This window comes from Platalea leucorodia (assembly GCF_965183815.1).
Source record: "Platalea leucorodia genome assembly, contig: HAP1_HAP1_SCAFFOLD_161, whole genome shotgun sequence".
Lineage (NCBI taxonomy): Eukaryota > Metazoa > Chordata > Aves > Pelecaniformes > Threskiornithidae > Platalea > Platalea leucorodia.
Window position 1 is genome coordinate 1 of NW_028121386.1, and position 16438 is coordinate 16438.

Here is a 16438-nt window from a genome sequence, read left to right on the forward strand (position 1 = left end):
TCTCTTCTGGCACCCCATTGCCTTCACAAATGCACATTCACTCTGGTACCACCCTTCTTGCCCCAGCGTCCCCATACACACACATTTGACCCTCTTGTGTCAGGAACTGTTTCCTCTTGGTCTTTCTCTTCCATAGTCTACTTTGAGTGCCTTTTGCCCCCAACACACTCTGGTGCAATGAACAGTCTGAGCAGAAACCTCCTTGCCGTGATGTCCAGAGGCCCTTTTGCTCCTTGTTTGGTGGCAGGTTTCTGTGACCCTTTCTCCTATCCAATGTGCAGGTGGAACGGGAACGGAGGAGACTGAAGAGAGATTGTCGAGGTCGGTCGTTGCGAGATGCAGGCGGATTTTCTCTCTCTGACCAGCTCCAGGTGCCTGCTCCTAGACAGGTGAGAACAGAATCTTACTTGGTGGGAGGAGGGTCTGGCCATACAGAGGAACGACGGCAAATCCCAGAGGCAGCAGCCCCCCGGTATAGACCTAACAGAAGTCAAGTATAGACCATGGCCCTGGCCAAACTGGAGACCAAAAAGAAATCCTTGTGTTTTCTTCACAGGAGGAGTCTCACAGGTGCTGCAGTTGTCGATTAGCTGAGTTGTGGAACCAGGTGAGGGGTAGGAAAGCTCTCCTCAAAAGCTGCTGTGGCTGTACTGATGGGCGCAACTTTGCCCGATGCTACAGCCCGAGTATTGCTTAGCTGTCAGGAAGGGAGTACACCAGGCAGTGGAAATGCCCAGTCAAACACATCTGTTGGCCGTGGCCAAACAACATCATTCACCCATTCAAACCCATTGCTTCTGCAAATGGAGGCACTGTTGCTCCTCTTGCCTCTCCTCTTGCCTCGCCTCCAGGGATGTAAGGCAGTGCCAGAGCTTCTAGCCTTCAGGCAATCGTTAGTCTCGTATTGCTGTTCTGTGCTAATCATGATCCCAATATCGGACCGAGTCAGAGACCTAAGCGCTGCATGGACATCTGTTTGGTCGGTGTAAGAATGTACATTGCAGCTGCTGAACCCTACTGCGTCCTTTGACAGTGGTATCAGCAGTAGCAGCAGTCACCACACTTCTCTTCCATGTCCTTTTATGGGTCTGGTACACCCTGGTCTCCCTGAGGATGTGAATCTTCACCGGTGTTCAGGGCAAAATGCATGTAAGATTTATGCGAGTAAAGTATATGATGCTTAGCTCTGGCAAGTGAGCCAAGAATGCTGCTGAAGCCATCGGGTTACAGCCTAAGGATGTTTTTACCTGGAAGTCTCGGTGTCTGAAGTTCTGTTGCTACGGATAACTAACTGAACCGCCTTCCCCTCGTGACTGTTGTGTCTGCCTGCCCCGTGGACCTACTTCAGCAGTTCAGCAGGAAAACGAAGGCGCTCTGCTCAAAGAATAGTCCTCAGCTGGCTAGTTAGGGCACTCCTCTGGGTCTGGGAAACAGCGGAACTGGAACTTGATCTCACGCTTCCTGGGAGATGCTCTTAGCAGCAGATGGCCGCTTCTCCCACTCGTACCTCTGGGTTACCTACCAAAGCGCGGGAGGGCTTTTCAGGCTTCCAAGCCAGCCTTCCCAAAGGTGCCCTTGTTATTTCAGAGAGAAGGTCAGACCTGACCCTCTCTTCAGTGGTGGCGTTCCCTAGCCTACGCATATTGTTTGCTGTGAAGTCCCTTTGCCGTCTTACTTTCCGTGCGCACGACTGGCTTCTAATTCAGCACCACGCATTCCCCTTCCGGAGCTGGCTGCCTGAGTTTCGCATCTAGTCTGCTCTAGATGCTTAGCAGGTTAGGGTCCCACTTTTTATCATCGCCTTTGGCTTTATGTTGACAGACCTTGGTATCGTAATTCAAACGTAGCAGGTTCCATAAGCCATAAAACTCCTTTGGGAATTGCTTCTGTTATTCGAGTTCACTCGCCAAGAAGGAATATTCTCATATTCCTAGCTTGAGGTTGGGGATTGCATTGCCATGTGGAACACAGCCCTTGGCAAAGCGCACGTCACTTTGAAAACAGAGGAAAACCTCTGACCTGAGCCGTTTTCCCCGAAACAGCAAAGCGCTGAGCACTGCTCCCAGTGCTGGCATCTCCTCCACTCCAAAGCAGGCAGAGGGGAAGGTGCCAGAGCTGCTGTGGCTGCGCTGCACTGCAAACCTAACAGGAGGTGAGAGCAGCTGGGTCTCTCGCGCCAAAAAGCCCAGCAGGCACAACCCTGCGTTGCCAGGAAATTATAATAGAGTTTGAGGACTTTCAAGGCCTCAGCAGTCCTTTAAGGCTCATTTGCCCCCCCCCCCCCCCCCCCCGGGCTTTGTTCATCAAATTATGCTCTGCTCCTTTGTGAAATGCTCTAACGTTAGGAAAAATGAGCGTTTGCTCCCTTTTCACGTGCTAGCTGTCAAGTTTTCAAACTAGGTCATAACAGAATGGTTCCTCGCTACCTTGTGTAACCAGTAGTCCTCCTGCTGAGGAAAAAGCACGTGGAACTCAGGTGTCAGTAGCCCAAATCTCTTTTTTGGAAAAAAGAGGTGGGTTACTAAATCCTGTAGGGAACCTCTGTCTTTAGTATACGTGTAATGTGTCAGTGCTGTAGGTGTGAGTTGCCGTTGCCAGAAAGAAACTTGAATTGTTGATGATAATCTGAAGTTCAGTTTGGGGTGACTCTGGGAACCTGTTACTTCCCGTTCCACAAGGACCAAGTGTTTGCGAGGGCTGGAGTTAGAGGGCGCGTCTTCCCTGACAGCCGGTACCGTGGAGCTACGGATGGTCCTAACAGCGTGGGCCTGTCTGAGCTCGGCCTTTTGCCTCTTTCAGGTGTCCCTTCTGCAGACGCAGCTGGCACAAGACTGCTGTGCAAAGACCAGCCGGAAGCTGCCAGAGATTTGCCAAGAGCTGGATTCCTCCTCAGCAGCTGTGGCCAGGGAGCCCAAAGCTGCTGTTCTGGAAGCAGAGACTCGGAAGCTGGGTCAGTCTCTGAACCGTCCTGTGCCCTAGAGGACCAGCTGCAGCATCGTGGGGTTCCGGTCTTGTGCCCTTCCCAGAAATGTATTATGTTTTGCTGTGGGAAATGGGGGTGCATTTGTTCTGCTTGCGTTTGGAAGCATCTCCGAGTGCAAGTGATTTTTTTTAATTTTTTTTTTTAAATAAAAGAAACTTTGCAGGACTGTCCTTTCTCAGTAGCAAAAAGCAAGTGGTCGGTAAATACGTGGCTTAGGGAAAGACTATACTAGTTTTTGACCTGCACGAGTAAGCTATTACGAGCTGTTGTCTGATTTAACCTCTTGAGTTCACAGCCGTTCCCTGTGAGGAGAGAGGGAAAGGGAGGTGTTATCAAAATGAAGGGGTGGAGAGCACACGCCAGGGATTGAAGGTGGGGCAGGAGAGTGGGGGTTTTGCCTTCCTTTCATGCTTCAGCACAAAAAGCGCTGGCACTCTCCCGAGATGATCTGCTTTCCGCTTTGTGGCTGCGACAGCCAGCCCGAGGGACAGCTGGGTTGTTCTCAAAAGGGCACTGGTAGCAAACTGCAGACCTTCCAAAGACAGAGGCGACGGAGGCGACGGATGGGAGGGGGAGGATGTCAAGCCGAGTGAAAACTGCTCTCTCCCTGCAGCTTCGCCTCGGTATCAAGCCCCTTCAGCTAACCGCTCTCGGCACAGTCAGCGTCCCTCGGGTGTCCTTCAGAGGCCCGGGGCCGTCGGCAGGGTGGGTCAGCAGAGGGCGCGGCGGCAGCGAGCACCTTCCCGCCCCGGAGGCGACCGGCAGCCCCGGCCCCGCCAGCCGCCTCGGCCGGCTTCCGGGGGCGGTGCGGGCCCGGCCCCGGAAGGCGGGTTTGCTTCCGGGCCGCGCGGCGCCATGGGCTCGCTGTGGCGGCTGAAGCGGTTCGGTGCCTTCCCCGAGACTCTGGAAGACTTTCGGGGCAAGACGTGCGGGGCCGCGCTGGTGAGCGGGCGGGGTGAGGGCGGCCGGGGGCCGGCGGGGGGGCCCGGGCCTCGCCGTGGGGCGGCGGCCGGCCGGGGGGACCTTGCGGGCCGGCGCTCGGCGGCGGGAGGCAGCGGCTCGGGGTGGCGGCGGGCGGGCTGAGGCGAGGCGGGCGGGCGGCCGCGAGCGGCGGGGCTGACGGCGGTTCTCGTCAGCGGGCTGATCGTGGTGCTGCTTTTCTTCTCGGAGCTGCAGTACTACCGCACCAAGGAGGTGAGCGGCGGCGGGGGGGGGGGGGGCCGGCCCCCCGGTGCTGCCTGCTGCCCGCGGTGCCCCGGCGGAGAGGCGGCCCGTGGCGGCCCGCCGTGCCTCCGCACCCGCGCCGAGGCGCCGCCTGCTCCGCCGCCTCCTCCGGGCTCCCCACGCAGCAGCTGCCGCCGCCGCAGCAGCTGTGTTTGGGTTTTTCTCTTTCCCCGAGCTGGTCGTCCTGACGATGGGAGCGGGCTGCCCTCCCCCGAAAGCCGCTTGGCGCAAAGGTTGGCTTGTGGCCTCCTGCAACGCTGTCGCAGGAGAGCGTCTCAAAGTCTCTTCTCGCTGTCTCTGCTGTCTACAAGCAGGCAATCCAAAGAAAAGAAAGCAGGCGCAGGAACCCCCTTCCCCACCCCAAGTTCTAAGATTCCCAAATTATTGTTGGTCTTAAAAGTATCACAAATGGCAAGCATTTAGCTACCATGGAAGGTGTGGGAGGCAGCAGCTCAGGTGTCTGGCAAATCCCACATCTTAAAAATCAGCTCCTGAGCCAGAGCAGTCGAGGGAAAGAGGCCTTTTGGTTTGCTGCCAAGTGAAACAGGACTCTCTGTTTTTCCTCTGTTCCTAGGTTCATCCGGAATTGTACGTTGACAAATCAAGGGGAGATAAACTGAAGATCAATCTAGATGTTATTTCTCCACACACGCCTTGTGCTTGTGAGTCAGACTTCTGAACGCTGGGAATAATTTTCATACTTGCCGAGGGCCCGAGAGGCTCAGTGTGCCTGGTGCTTCCGCGTGCTGCGCTGCTGCTTGGGCCGCGGACAGGGAGGAACTGCTGATCCCTTGCGGTTATGCGGTGGTTCCAGCCAGGCCCACTGGGCGCTTAAACCAGCGCTTCCAATCGGATCGGGCCGCGTTATTTTTCTAGATTATAAATGAGGCTACAATATAACGCCACTTGCATTTCTGTGTGGTGGTGTACTTTGTCAGAGAGCTCAGTAATACCGAAAAAGCTGGCACAGAGTTCGCTTGGGACTCAAGATTTGACTGTATTGTTGTCGAAAAACTTGAGAGAGTCTCGTTTGGAAGTTACTTGACGAGGCACGACTTTTCCTTGACTTTGGTACTTAAATTCTGACTGTAACGCCAATGCCACGTGGTAACCTTTCTCCAAAATTTTTAAAATCGGAATGCGTGTTAATAATCTGGTTACCTTTTAGCTAAATTGAAAACAAAGTTGCAGGACAAAGCGATGGAAAATTTTGCAAGTCTTGCTGGGTATTACTGCTGTGCACGTTACCCGACTGTCCGCCAATCTTCCCTGCCTCTTGTTCTGTTGTAGTAATTCCTTTGGGTCGTGCATTGGGCTCTAAAGGTAGTGAGTCTGACTTCCTTCTGACCACCCAAGATATTATTGGTCTTTGCCTTCCTCACATTTAAAAGGGCGTGGGAAGGCCAGAGAGGCTGGAAGCCTCTGCTGTTTTGTGCAGAGAAGCTGTCGGTCTTACAAGAGAGCATGTAGCCAGCCAGCCAGTGCATCACGGTGCTTCGATACCAGGCCGAGACCACAGACCTTCTCAATCCTCCTTGTGAAAAGAGATCGCAAGGAAATGTGCTGATGTTGAAGGGGGAAGGGTGAGGGGGTAGAGGGAGGAGACAGCTTTCAGCCGATTTTAAGCTTAACTCGTGAACTCCTGAAAATGGTTATGGGCTTTGAGGGGTTTGGTTTTGTTCTTTTGCCTTGAGTGTATTACCTTTCGGGGTAACGCTTTCTGTGGCAGTTGGAAACAGTCCTTCTTGTACACCAAACCAGACCCTGTATTTGGAAGGGTCATTTAGGGTGCTGCAACGTGCGTTTTATTCCCTGTACGTCATTTGGCCCCAACCGTACCTGCTCTTCCAGTTTGGCCCGCTGGTATCCCCCTCGCTGAAAGATTCTGTGTTTTCACTGGTTGAGTGCTTCCTCAGCCTGCCACAGGCCATAACAAATGTGTGTTTATAGCCCACTTTCCTTGCTCGCTGGTTTCAGATTTGAGCATCGATGCCGTGGATGTAGCAGGAGAGCAGCAGCTGGATGTAGAGCACAATCTGTTTAAACGACGTTTGGATAAAGCTGGCAGTCGTGTGACTCCAGAGGCCGAGAGACACGGTAAGATGCTAGTCTGCCTTTCTTGGGTGCATGCTCTCGTAGTCTTTCCATCCCTGTATGCCTGTTTTGAGATTCACGGGAACAAGTGGCAGCTGAAGAGCATTTAAACACCACAAGCTCTTGAAGAGTTTATAGCACGCCAATCTATTAAACTGGCGGATCAGACAAACTCCTATTAATACTCGCTACTTTTGTGAGGCAGATCTTTGCGTAGTCCCTCTGAAATTACGACAAGGACTCGTGGATGCATTTCAGGCATAAAGCTGCTGAGTTCCTGGTCTTTTGCGACTAGAAATCAAGCAGCTGTTCTAGCAAAGCTTGACTTTGGTTGTGTCTTTAAATGACAGTGGGCTGACAAATGGGACGACCTGGTTAGAGGAAAGAGCGTCTCTCCGGGGAAGGCTCCGGTGACTCGACCCTTAAGCCCAAACTTGCACCTTGCTACGTTTGCTTTGCATATAATGTTAATGCATACCTGATAAACATATTTTAGCTGATTTATTGGTTACCAGTTGTAGTAAGTGGTCCTTGGCTACACAAAACTTCTCCTCTACCGTTTTTACGCGTTCTGACTCATCGTTGTACCTCGATACACAGCAGAAGCGACTCTGTCAAAGTGTCGCAATCCAACGGTAATACCGTCCTGACTTTTCCCTTCCAAAACGTGAGCTGCGTATTACCTTTTCTGGGAGATAGTATAGTTCTGCCTGTCAGCACGAACTAGATTTGTTGATTTGTATCACTCAGATTTAACTTTTCTGTTCTTGAAGTTGAAAGGCTAAACCAAGGCAAGAGCTGAACGATCGGTAGGTGCGAGAGTGTCTCCCGTTGTCACGGGAATGGGGTGATAGCGTTCTTGCTATCGTGTCAGCGAGCAGCCTTTCTGTATTCAGAGGTTGTGGCATTACAAACGTAATGTCCAGGGACAAAACCAGCTTTTCTGTATCTAATTCTCTGTTAACACGTGTAGGCCTCCTGCCTTGCTAGTATTGCCAGTGTCCATTGGGATCAGTCAGTCTGAACCGGTTGCTCTGACTCCTTATATAATCAATGGAGAGGAAGAGAAACTCGTAGGGAGCAAACCGTCTCACCTAGAAGAGGCATTTTAAGAGAGATCAGATGCATTGCAGGGAAGAAGCAATTTCTTCTGCTGTCTGGGAGAAGCACGCGGCTAGTTCGGTTTCCACCACCCGTGTTACAAGTTAGATCAGAAGTATCCGCCCATCTGCATTAAACTCTCTGATTATCAGTTTCTGTTAGTAACACTGACGTTCAGTCGGTTATTTAAATGGCAACTATAGCAGTATTGACCTTAAATTTGGGAAAGCGTACCCAAATTTTATGGAGTAGTATCTGGAGGCTTTTCCTAATCATAGTTACGTTGAAATAGTTCATAGCTTAGTGATTTCTATGGTAGGCTGCATTCTGTGCTTGGATGTCATCTTACTCGTTTCCATTCAGTGACAATAAGCGACTGAATTCTTTATCGGTGGTTCTTATCGTTTCCTTCCTTTTAACATGGACAGAGTTTTCCAGTTTCACCTATCACATCTGCGTGCAAGTCGAGGACCGCATTAACAGCAAGAAACCCTGCATGTAGAGTTTTATGTACTGTGTTTTCTTTACAGTGTCTGAACTGTGTGCGTTACCTCTGGGTGCTGGCTCTGAGACAACAGGCAGCTAGTGGTTATATTTAAAAAGCTGTTACTGGTTGCAGTATCTTGAAAGACTGCATGTAGTGTCCAGGTGTTCTTGTTCAAATGGTGGCAGTCACGGCTTTGACAAAGCATAGCAGTTATTCAGCTGTGTTCTTCCTGACGCTACCTTTTAGTGTAATTACAAGATGAAAAGCCATACCGCTTTTTAAATAGTGACTTCTTAAGCGCAGTTTCAACTATTTTGAATGTTGTAAGCCTTAGAAAGAAAGCCTCGCACAGTTGTTTAATAATGGGTATATTTTCTTAAAAGTTTTTGTTTGCTTGATTGTGACTACCATCAAGTATTTGATTAAGGAAATAAGGTTAATGATTAATTTTCAGTCGTATTTCATTCTTTCTAATTAAAATCTCTTTTTTTCTGTGGCTAATACGAAATACAGGCATCTTTAATACTCACTTCTGTCCACCTGTTATACCTTCCAGTTCCAACAAACAAGGCCCTGATAACGTTTTATCCCCTCAGCGGTGTCTGACGATGTACCTTGTCACCTTCCCCATCATTAGTTATCAAAGGAGCCATCTTTTCAAGGCTTACAGAGGGTAGTGCAGCAGCGCCTAGATAGTGAGCCTTGGAGGGCTTTTGTAACCCAGGGGACTTGGTCCTGTCCTTCAGGATTTGTGAGTTGAAACAGCTTGATTTTTAAGGGGGCCTCTTATTATAAGAGCTAATGGTTTTCAAACTTTTAGACGCAAAATTCCTTGGCTCACTTATTCCTAACTCCAAAATTTGCAGACCTTTGATATTTGTTTTGGTTCTTGACAAAACAAAAGTCCTGTTTGAGTTTTCTGTAGGCTTCTCCTGCCCTTTGGCGGGGTTCAGCTGTCACCAGCTGTCATCTCCTCTGTTACAAGTCTGTTACTCTTCAGCCTTCTGCACATGAGAACATAAAACTCCACGAGTTCGTGCTCCAGCCATACTGCGGCTGCGCATTCAACACACATGCAGCACAGACGTGGGCAGAATTGTTAAGTCACGAAGAAGGTAGAAATGCCTTGGAGATTTCTAGTGGGCAGTGGTTAACGTGTGTGCCTTCTCAGCATTGTCATCCTGGAGGACTGGCTGTCAGTTTTCCAGTCGGGAGACTCCTACTCTGAGCTTGTTTCACAGCAAGAGATAACCATGGTCCCTACGTGTCTTGGGACAGGATTATGCGTTATGCACCGTTGACTGCGGTGGACTGCTATTTAAAATTTTGTTTGTGTCCTGTATCAGTTGCAATTTACTGATTTGTCTACTTTAGAAAATGTTTTAACAAAGCCTTTACGCACGTAACATCTGATCGGTGCTCCAGCAAGGCTTACAGATAGCCAGTTCTTTCTATGGAGGGTGTTCTTGAGATGACAAACACTACTCTGCTTCTTGGTCTTACTTCCACGCCTCAACAGGCTCTGTGCGTGCCATTTCAGGTGGGCTTCGGGTGCAGGATGTGCAGCTTCCGACACAAAATCGCTGCGTTCATGTGTAGAACAGTTACTGTGCATAGAACAAAACAAGAGTACAAGACAGTGTTTCTAGACGTGCCTCATCACTTTGAATCATCTTTTGTCTTAGAGCTGGGGAAAGAAGAAGAAAAAGTGTTTGATCCAAATTCTTTGGATGCCGATCGCTGCGAGAGCTGTTACGGGGCAGAGTCAGAGGACGTTCGGTAACCTTTACACCTTTTTCGTATCTTCGTAGCACTTGGATTAATACAGTTGTGCTGCATGCACATTTTTTCCCAGAATGTCTATGCAGGTCTGGGCAATGAAATCCTCCTGGGCATGTGTTCAGAGAATGATGAGAACTGTTGTGGTTTTGGTATGTCTTTGGAAGCTGCACTCACGATTGTTAAGAACGTGCAGTTAGGTTGTCTAGTTTGTCTACATGCCTGTTTAAGGGCAGTGCAAATTGCACTACCTTTGCAGTCCCACAAAGGTCGTATCTCGGCAAACGGTATCTTTTCCGGGATTATTTGGTGTCCAGGGGGGAGCTGCGTAAATTATTTCACTGTTACGTGAGCTGTCTTGGAATAAAACCTGGCTATGGCCTTGCCTTCTCACTTCTGCTGCAGGCTTTGCATCCTTACAGGAGCAAAGACCAGACACCTATCGCTCACACAAACAACAGGTGTCATTTGGTGTTTCTCTTTCCTCCTACCTGCAAATTCTTGGAGGAATGGATCCGTGGTAGTGCATGGGTTCCGGACTACCCTTTGCTATTACTGTCTCTGTAGTAACTTGGTTTGTCCCATCTGTCAAGCCGCGTCCTTCCCCAGAGCTGTTTCCGTCTTGAGGGATTCATGATTCCAGCCTTCAACTTTTTCTTTGGTCCGGCAAAACGTGGAACCAAGAAAGAAAACTGTTTTTTCTGGTGACCAAGGTGTTCCCCAGAGGTCACAAAGTAATGAAGAAAGTTTGCCATTAAGCCTCCCTCCAGTGTTGACAGTCTTGCCCTTCAGGGAAGAGGAGAGGAGGAATAGAAACGGCCAGATGCTTTGTTCACACCGGGAAGTTCCAAACTGCTCAGAACTGTGGGACACTGATGTCGTTTTTGTAGCAGATTTCTTTGCCAAGGAGTGACTTGGCTGTTTAAATGGACAGGCAAAGCTGTCTTTAGACTCAAGCTCTGCATTAAATCAGCTTGCATCCTCATGCCAAAATCTCAAAAAGTACATCAAGAAGCTCAAGCTGCTCCAGGAGCATTAAGCCTCCTTTCCAAGTCCAGTCCCTGATGTTTGCTTTATTGGTTTGTGGAAGAAAACTCCACCAAGGATTCAAGTCCTGAGCTGGAGCATCTCTTTATAGCGATAAAGATGGTAAGATGGTGCTTGTGCTTTTGCAGGTGCAGGTGGAAGACTGGAGGCTTTTGAAAAAGTGCAACGCCTCCTCCTCCAGCAGGCCAAGTGCCAACAGCAGCAGCAGCTGGGCAAGAGGAGACAGCCAGGCACGCGGAGCAGCTCTGAGCTGTCCGCTCTGGAAGGGAGGCCAGTGAGTAGGAGCTGGGTGGATGCTGGGGGCCACCTCTGCTGTGCGGCAGCTCGTTGGTACCCGGGCCTTGGGAGAGGGTGCTGCCACACGGCTTGCAAGCGGTGCTTGGTTGCTGAGGAGGTGGTGTCTGGCTGGTGTGTGACGTGTCCTCGTATGAGGGTGGCTGTCAGAGACTGAGGCGCAGGTGCTTTCCTTCCTGTGTCTCTCGCACACAAGGCACTACCCCTTTCTGTCACAAAAGTGTGCCTGGGCACTCTCAGTGACCGTTTCTGCATGGACTCGCACATTTAGCACGAGCCTGTGAGCTGCACCAAATGGCTGCGCGGTCCATGGTGCTGGTTTCACGTCTGATTGAAGAACTCTGGTTTTCGTCCAAAGACTTCTGCATCCCAAGATGCAGCGTCCCTGAACCTGACAGTGTCCCCATACCCCAGCCTTCACTGCCTGTGGCATCCTTGTTTCCTGTAAGGGTTGCTTTCTCTGTTCAGTGCTTTCCACGCTCTAAGCTTAAGGCAGATGAGCAAACTTCCTGCTGCTCTTCTGGCCACTTTATGCCTTCTGGTGGTTTGCCCGTCCCCTTTCCCAGGTGAATGTAGGAAGGGTGGTGGGCAGGGCCCGGGATATCTGAGCTGTAACCTCTCCTCAGGGAGCTCCTTCCACTCCTGGGCTTCTCTGGTGTCAGTGCTCTGCTGTTCCTTCAGTTGGCTGCAGCTTTTGAGCTGTCTAAGCTATTTGGGTAGGTGTGTTTTGATACTGAGAGAAGCGGAGGTGTTGGAGGTAAGGGCTTCAGGACCAGTCAAGGTTCAGCAGCATATATTGTAGAAAGTACACTTGTATGCAATTTTGGGGTTTTTTTTCAGGTCAGTAATTTTGTATTGGGTGTTCAGGGGTGGCAAGGTGGTTTAACGGTATGGTTTTGGTTTTGGTTTTTTCCCCAAGTGCTTTGTATTTTCCTGGACTTCCTGACTTTATTGAAGATGGAACCTTGTTTTTTTTTCACCAGTTTTGCTGCATACTGTGCAAGTTGTTGATACCATTCCTTAGCAGGACTGATGGTGAGATAATCTAACAGGGGTTAAGATGCATACATCTTGTCTGCATCCGTATACGGGCTTTCAGCATTTTTCAAGAAAGCAGCAGGGACATAAGGCATAGTGTCTTTCAGGGTATGGAACAGCTCATCACCTTTCCCGATCACCGACAGAGTACCATGTTCTCCCTAGAGCCTTTGCAGCTTGCAGCAGGCCCCTCAGAGATTATAAGCATCAGGACTTCACTTATTTTGTGGGTCTGTAGCAGAGCCCGGAGTCTGTGGGAAGATGGAAGATAGGAGGTGCTCGCACAACACAGGGCACAGCTTGGAAGAGCAGCTCCCAAGGAGCAGCTGACACGGGGAGTACGGTGGTGCAAATACAGGGCAGGAGCTGTCAGGAAGGAGTGGGCTTCCTTCCCTGAAAGCTCAGGAGAAGAGAAAGGGTTTCTAAAGTTTTGGGACCAGGGGATGGTTGGGAAGGGGAGGTGGGTTCATCAGCCTTTCTCAGATGGGTTTTGCAGTTGGATTTGGGTTTCGCTGAGGTCTGTTCTGGTTTAGTCTCTCCACAGGTGACGGGAGGTACGACAAAGGCATGAGAGACGCAGTGTGAACTGTCCGCGTCACAGCGTGCAGGGTCAAATGTCAGACAAGTCCCATCTCGGAAAGCATTAGGTACATTCAGGTATACACTAAAATACACCCCCAGAACTCTGAGGTCTCTGCTCCTCTGTGCCTTTTCCTTCATTCCCCGACTTAATCTTTGCATCCATCCCTCCACCGTCTGTCCATATGTCACTATCATTGCTACTTAGAGGCATTGACTAGGCACTTATTTCCAGTGCAGGCTTCTGTCATTGTGTTTCTTCGGATTTCTTGGAGAAGAGGATGCATATTATTTGTGCTCGTAATGCTCTCCAGCTAGGGGTCTTGTCTTCATCATAGTCTCTGGGCACACAGGCCTTTTCTATTATCACAGTTTTGTCTTTCCTTAACTGTCCAATGAGGTTTGCTCTAGTATCACTCACGGCAGTTATGTTCTCTTGTCCTTGTTTACCTATTGTGTTTTTTAGCACCGGTTTCTGTAGTCATAAGGTGTCTGTTTGAGGTCTTTGAGTCACCACGTCTTGCCACCGTGGGTTTTTCCATCAGCCAACAGGCTCCCTAATTTTGTAAGGGGCCTCATAGGTAATCAGGCTCAGGTGTCTCACACTGTTTTCATGAAGGGCCTCTTGTCCTTGTGGCTTCATCCGCTGGGTGGTATCGGTTGCTGCCTGGTGCAGTGTCCTGTCTTTTTGAAGGTTCTGGGTTTTTTCATCTTTTCTTGGTTTTGTTTGAAATTTTTTGAGCGGGGTTCTTTTGTTTATTCTTGCAGGTAAGGTCTGGTCTTCCTTTGACCTCCCAGTCCACATGGCTTTCGTTCCTCTTTTTTGCCAGGTATCCTCACCACTGCATTTCCATGATGGGAGTGGTGGAGAGGGGAGCAGAGCACTCGGAGTTCTGGAGCATCCAGGGAGGCAGTGTTGGGCTTCCTCTCGTCTTTGTGGGGCTGTACCCTGAGGAAGTCCAGTATTTGAGCATAGATTATGTGGGTACACTAATCCCTTTCAGAGTGTGTCAGAGGGTAAGGTTTTTGTTCTGTTTTGTGTGGGAGAAGACAGCGCTCTGACTGTTTTGGGGATGAGATGGGGTACACCTATGCTTTCAGGTCATACCTGATTTGCCAGACACTTTGAACTACTTGTATCTGGTTTTCCAGGTGACTCATGAAAGGGTTTGGGGCACACTGACAGCGGGCACTGTCACCAAAAGGCAAAGCGGAGTTGTAGCAGGAGTCTTCCATTTATGGAGATGGGCTCAGTCATCTCCTGCACAAACTTCTGTTCTGTAGCGATCGGGACAGTAGCATTCTTTAGATTTCTTAAAGAACGAGAGGAGGATGGAGCAGGCTATCAAAGCGTAATCATTTGTTTCCTTTAGCAGTACAGGTGCCCAAGGACTGACCCGCATTTGAGAAATGGCATAAGGACATCTGTGTTGACCATCAGCAGAGGAAGGAGCGTCCTTCAGGTGCCAAGGTGATGAAGCAGAGTCCTTATTTGGTCCATTTGATTTTCATCACCTGGGGGGGGCCTTGGACATGCGAAACGTGGTCAGTACGTTTGAGGCTATGAGGGATATCACAGATAGCACTCGACGGGCATTAGAACTGGGTGCCCAAGTCAGACTGACCTGACAGAACCGTCCCACCACCTGAAGTAGCACATACTTCTGTAGCTAGTTTTTAATAGCTCAGCCTGCATCACCTTCAGCCAATCTCAATTTAGATGGCGGTGCCGATCTCGTCGTCTTCAGCATCTGTCTGCACTCAGGCCTCTTGTAACTCCTATGCAGCTGTGGCTTAAGACTTTTTAGCGCAGCGTTATCTAACAGTAGCATTCTGTGTGCAAGCAGCTTCCAGCAGCCCAGTCTCATATCCCGTTAATGTCAACACTCTCATTTGAGAATGCTGTCCACAGAGAGGTTCTCTGTGCTGCAGTTCATGGAGTCATTTATGAGTGATTTACCCATAAAGGAAAAGCCTGTCATTATGCCAGCCACAGTCACGTGCTACCCATACCTCTTTTGGCATTTGCAGGCATGATTTTTTTCAGCTCTATCTGTTTCCCCTTATATTTGAGTCAGCTGACAGTAACTCTTAACTTTTGTGTTGGTGTGTGGTCTGACCTATTCTTGCAGTTAAAGTAATAGGTCTAGGCTAAGCAAGATGGTCAAGTGAAGTGCGATGGCAAAGGTGAGTGGACAGCACTGGGGGCTGTGGTGGGGGTGAGGTCAGTTGCTTGGGTTTTGTGCTTTTGGGGTCTCTCTGTTGCCAGAGTATGTAGGTCGATGGGATTTTTACTCTGTTTTGCATGGCCAGCTCTCTCTCAGAAAGCAGTATATAACGTCTGTGTGCCTCTCTGCATTTTCCTGACACAGGCCCAGCATTGAAGGCTGCCGTTCCCGAGACATCGGAGACGGACCGACTATACGAGTGGGCACCTCATGCAGCCATTGACCCCAGCGGTGCAGCACGGGAGGCACGCAGAGCAGTGTGAGCCTGCTGGGGGACCGGGCGAATCCAGGATGTGGCTACTGGGGTGGGAGAAAGAGGAGGGACGGGTGTATACTTTTTATGGGTATTGCTGTCTCTCTTTCTTGAGCCTGCTGATGTAACTGACTCAGCATGGCAGATTGGAGCACAAAGCACAGATAGACAAGGTTAGTGGAGTGAAGAAGTCAGCCTGGGGATGGTTTACTGTTTGTTAGAGTATTTGTCAACATGTAGCTGACTTTGTTTTATTTTGCTGCAGATGCACAGCAGGGAGCCGGACACCAAAGGGAGATGGCAAGTGGAGAACCATAGGAAGTTGGTCTGCGCCCAGGGATGGAAGGAATAGTTCTATTGTTGGTGCCTATATGACCTGTTAATGCTGTGTTTTGAAGGCGTGAAACAACTCTTGAAATTGCACGCGTAGCAGGATGTCGACCCCTGGTGAGTGTGAAAGGCAAGGTGCGACACCAAGCCACAGCGGCAGTTATTTTTGAGCTGTCGCATTGTTTGCGAGCAGGTGGCTGCTTCCGGGCACAGCAGTCACTTTGTCTCGTTGGTGTTCTAGGTGCCATGGGAGACGCTGGCCACAACATCCAGTGTTGGACTGGGAGCAGTTAAGCGTTAGACTTGCAGCTGGCTGTCTCCTGCAGCCATCATCTTTGGCAGTATTGTCAGACTTTTGGAAATGGCATAGACCAGACTTCAAAGCTGGAAGGTATAAAACATCAGCTTACCCAAAAAGCCTTTGAAGCAGATCAAGCAGTAGCTGGACTGCCGAGTCTTTTGTGCTTCCCGGTGGGATACAGGAGATGCTCGCACCGTGATGGAGGAGGAAGGATGAGCACTCTCACTACGGAACCAATTCTGTCTTTTTGGTTTTTTTTTTTTTTTTTTTTTTGTCTTCTCCTAAGTGCACGAGTTAAGTGTTACAGGTTGTAAGTTATGAAACCTCATGACCTGAGTGGTGAATAAGTGAATTCATGTAATAGACTAGTCTGGGCAAAGGGGACCGAGCCCTGTTTGTCATGTTTGTTTGTTGTATTTCTTCATGAGCTCATGAAATAAAGCTCAATTCACAGAGTACGTTGTCCTGTAAATTTGAAGTTTTCTCTCCCGTACCATTTTTTCTCTAACTGCTTGCAGTCTGTCCCATTCGTGCTGCAAACCAGGGAGAAAAAGTCAATAATGCCATCTCTCTCTGTTTGGTTTTCGTACTAGATTGGGAACTCTGGCTCCAGTGGCAGTCAAGTTTGAGCTTTTAGTAGAAAGCTCTAGCTGTTCAGTTGGCTTCCCTGTGCAACGGACCTTCTCTGCTGTCACTGCGG

General features: G+C 49.7%; 1 protein-coding gene and 1 long non-coding RNA gene across 19 annotated transcripts; both read left to right on the plus strand.

Annotated features, from left to right (window-relative positions):
- The first annotated feature begins 82 nt into the window (after positions 1-82).
- On the plus strand, positions 83-3053 carry LOC309603650. The gene is made up of 3 exons (XR_014230800.1): positions 83-389; positions 557-607; positions 2800-3053. It is a non-coding gene; the product is annotated as an uncharacterized lncRNA (long non-coding RNA).
- A 722-nt stretch (positions 3054-3775) lies between these two features.
- Positions 3776-16124, plus strand: LOC309603640 (endoplasmic reticulum-Golgi intermediate compartment protein 3-like). Of its 18 annotated transcripts, XM_082338495.1 has the most exons (9): positions 3777-3925; positions 4782-4869; positions 6158-6304; positions 10844-10989; positions 11993-12044; positions 12581-12694; positions 13457-13643; positions 14000-14097; positions 14999-15017. In XM_082338495.1, exons 1-6 carry the CDS (start codon positions 3839-3841, stop codon positions 12616-12618), a joined length of 558 nt encoding a protein of 185 aa, XP_082194621.1. In that variant the 5' UTR covers positions 3777-3838; the 3' UTR covers positions 12619-12694; positions 13457-13643; positions 14000-14097; positions 14999-15017. The 18 variants fall into 18 exon arrangements, with proteins under 18 accessions (XP_082194619.1, XP_082194620.1, XP_082194621.1 ...); XM_082338480.1 differs by lacking the exons at positions 11993-12044; positions 12581-12694; positions 13457-13643 and adding exons at positions 15373-15554; positions 15679-16124 and having other exon boundaries at positions 3781-3925; positions 14999-15113; XM_082338491.1 differs by lacking the exons at positions 11993-12044; positions 12581-12694; positions 13457-13643 and adding exons at positions 15373-15554; positions 15679-16124 and having other exon boundaries at positions 3781-3925; positions 14003-14097; positions 14999-15113.
- Positions 16125-16438: the final 314 nt, after the last annotated feature.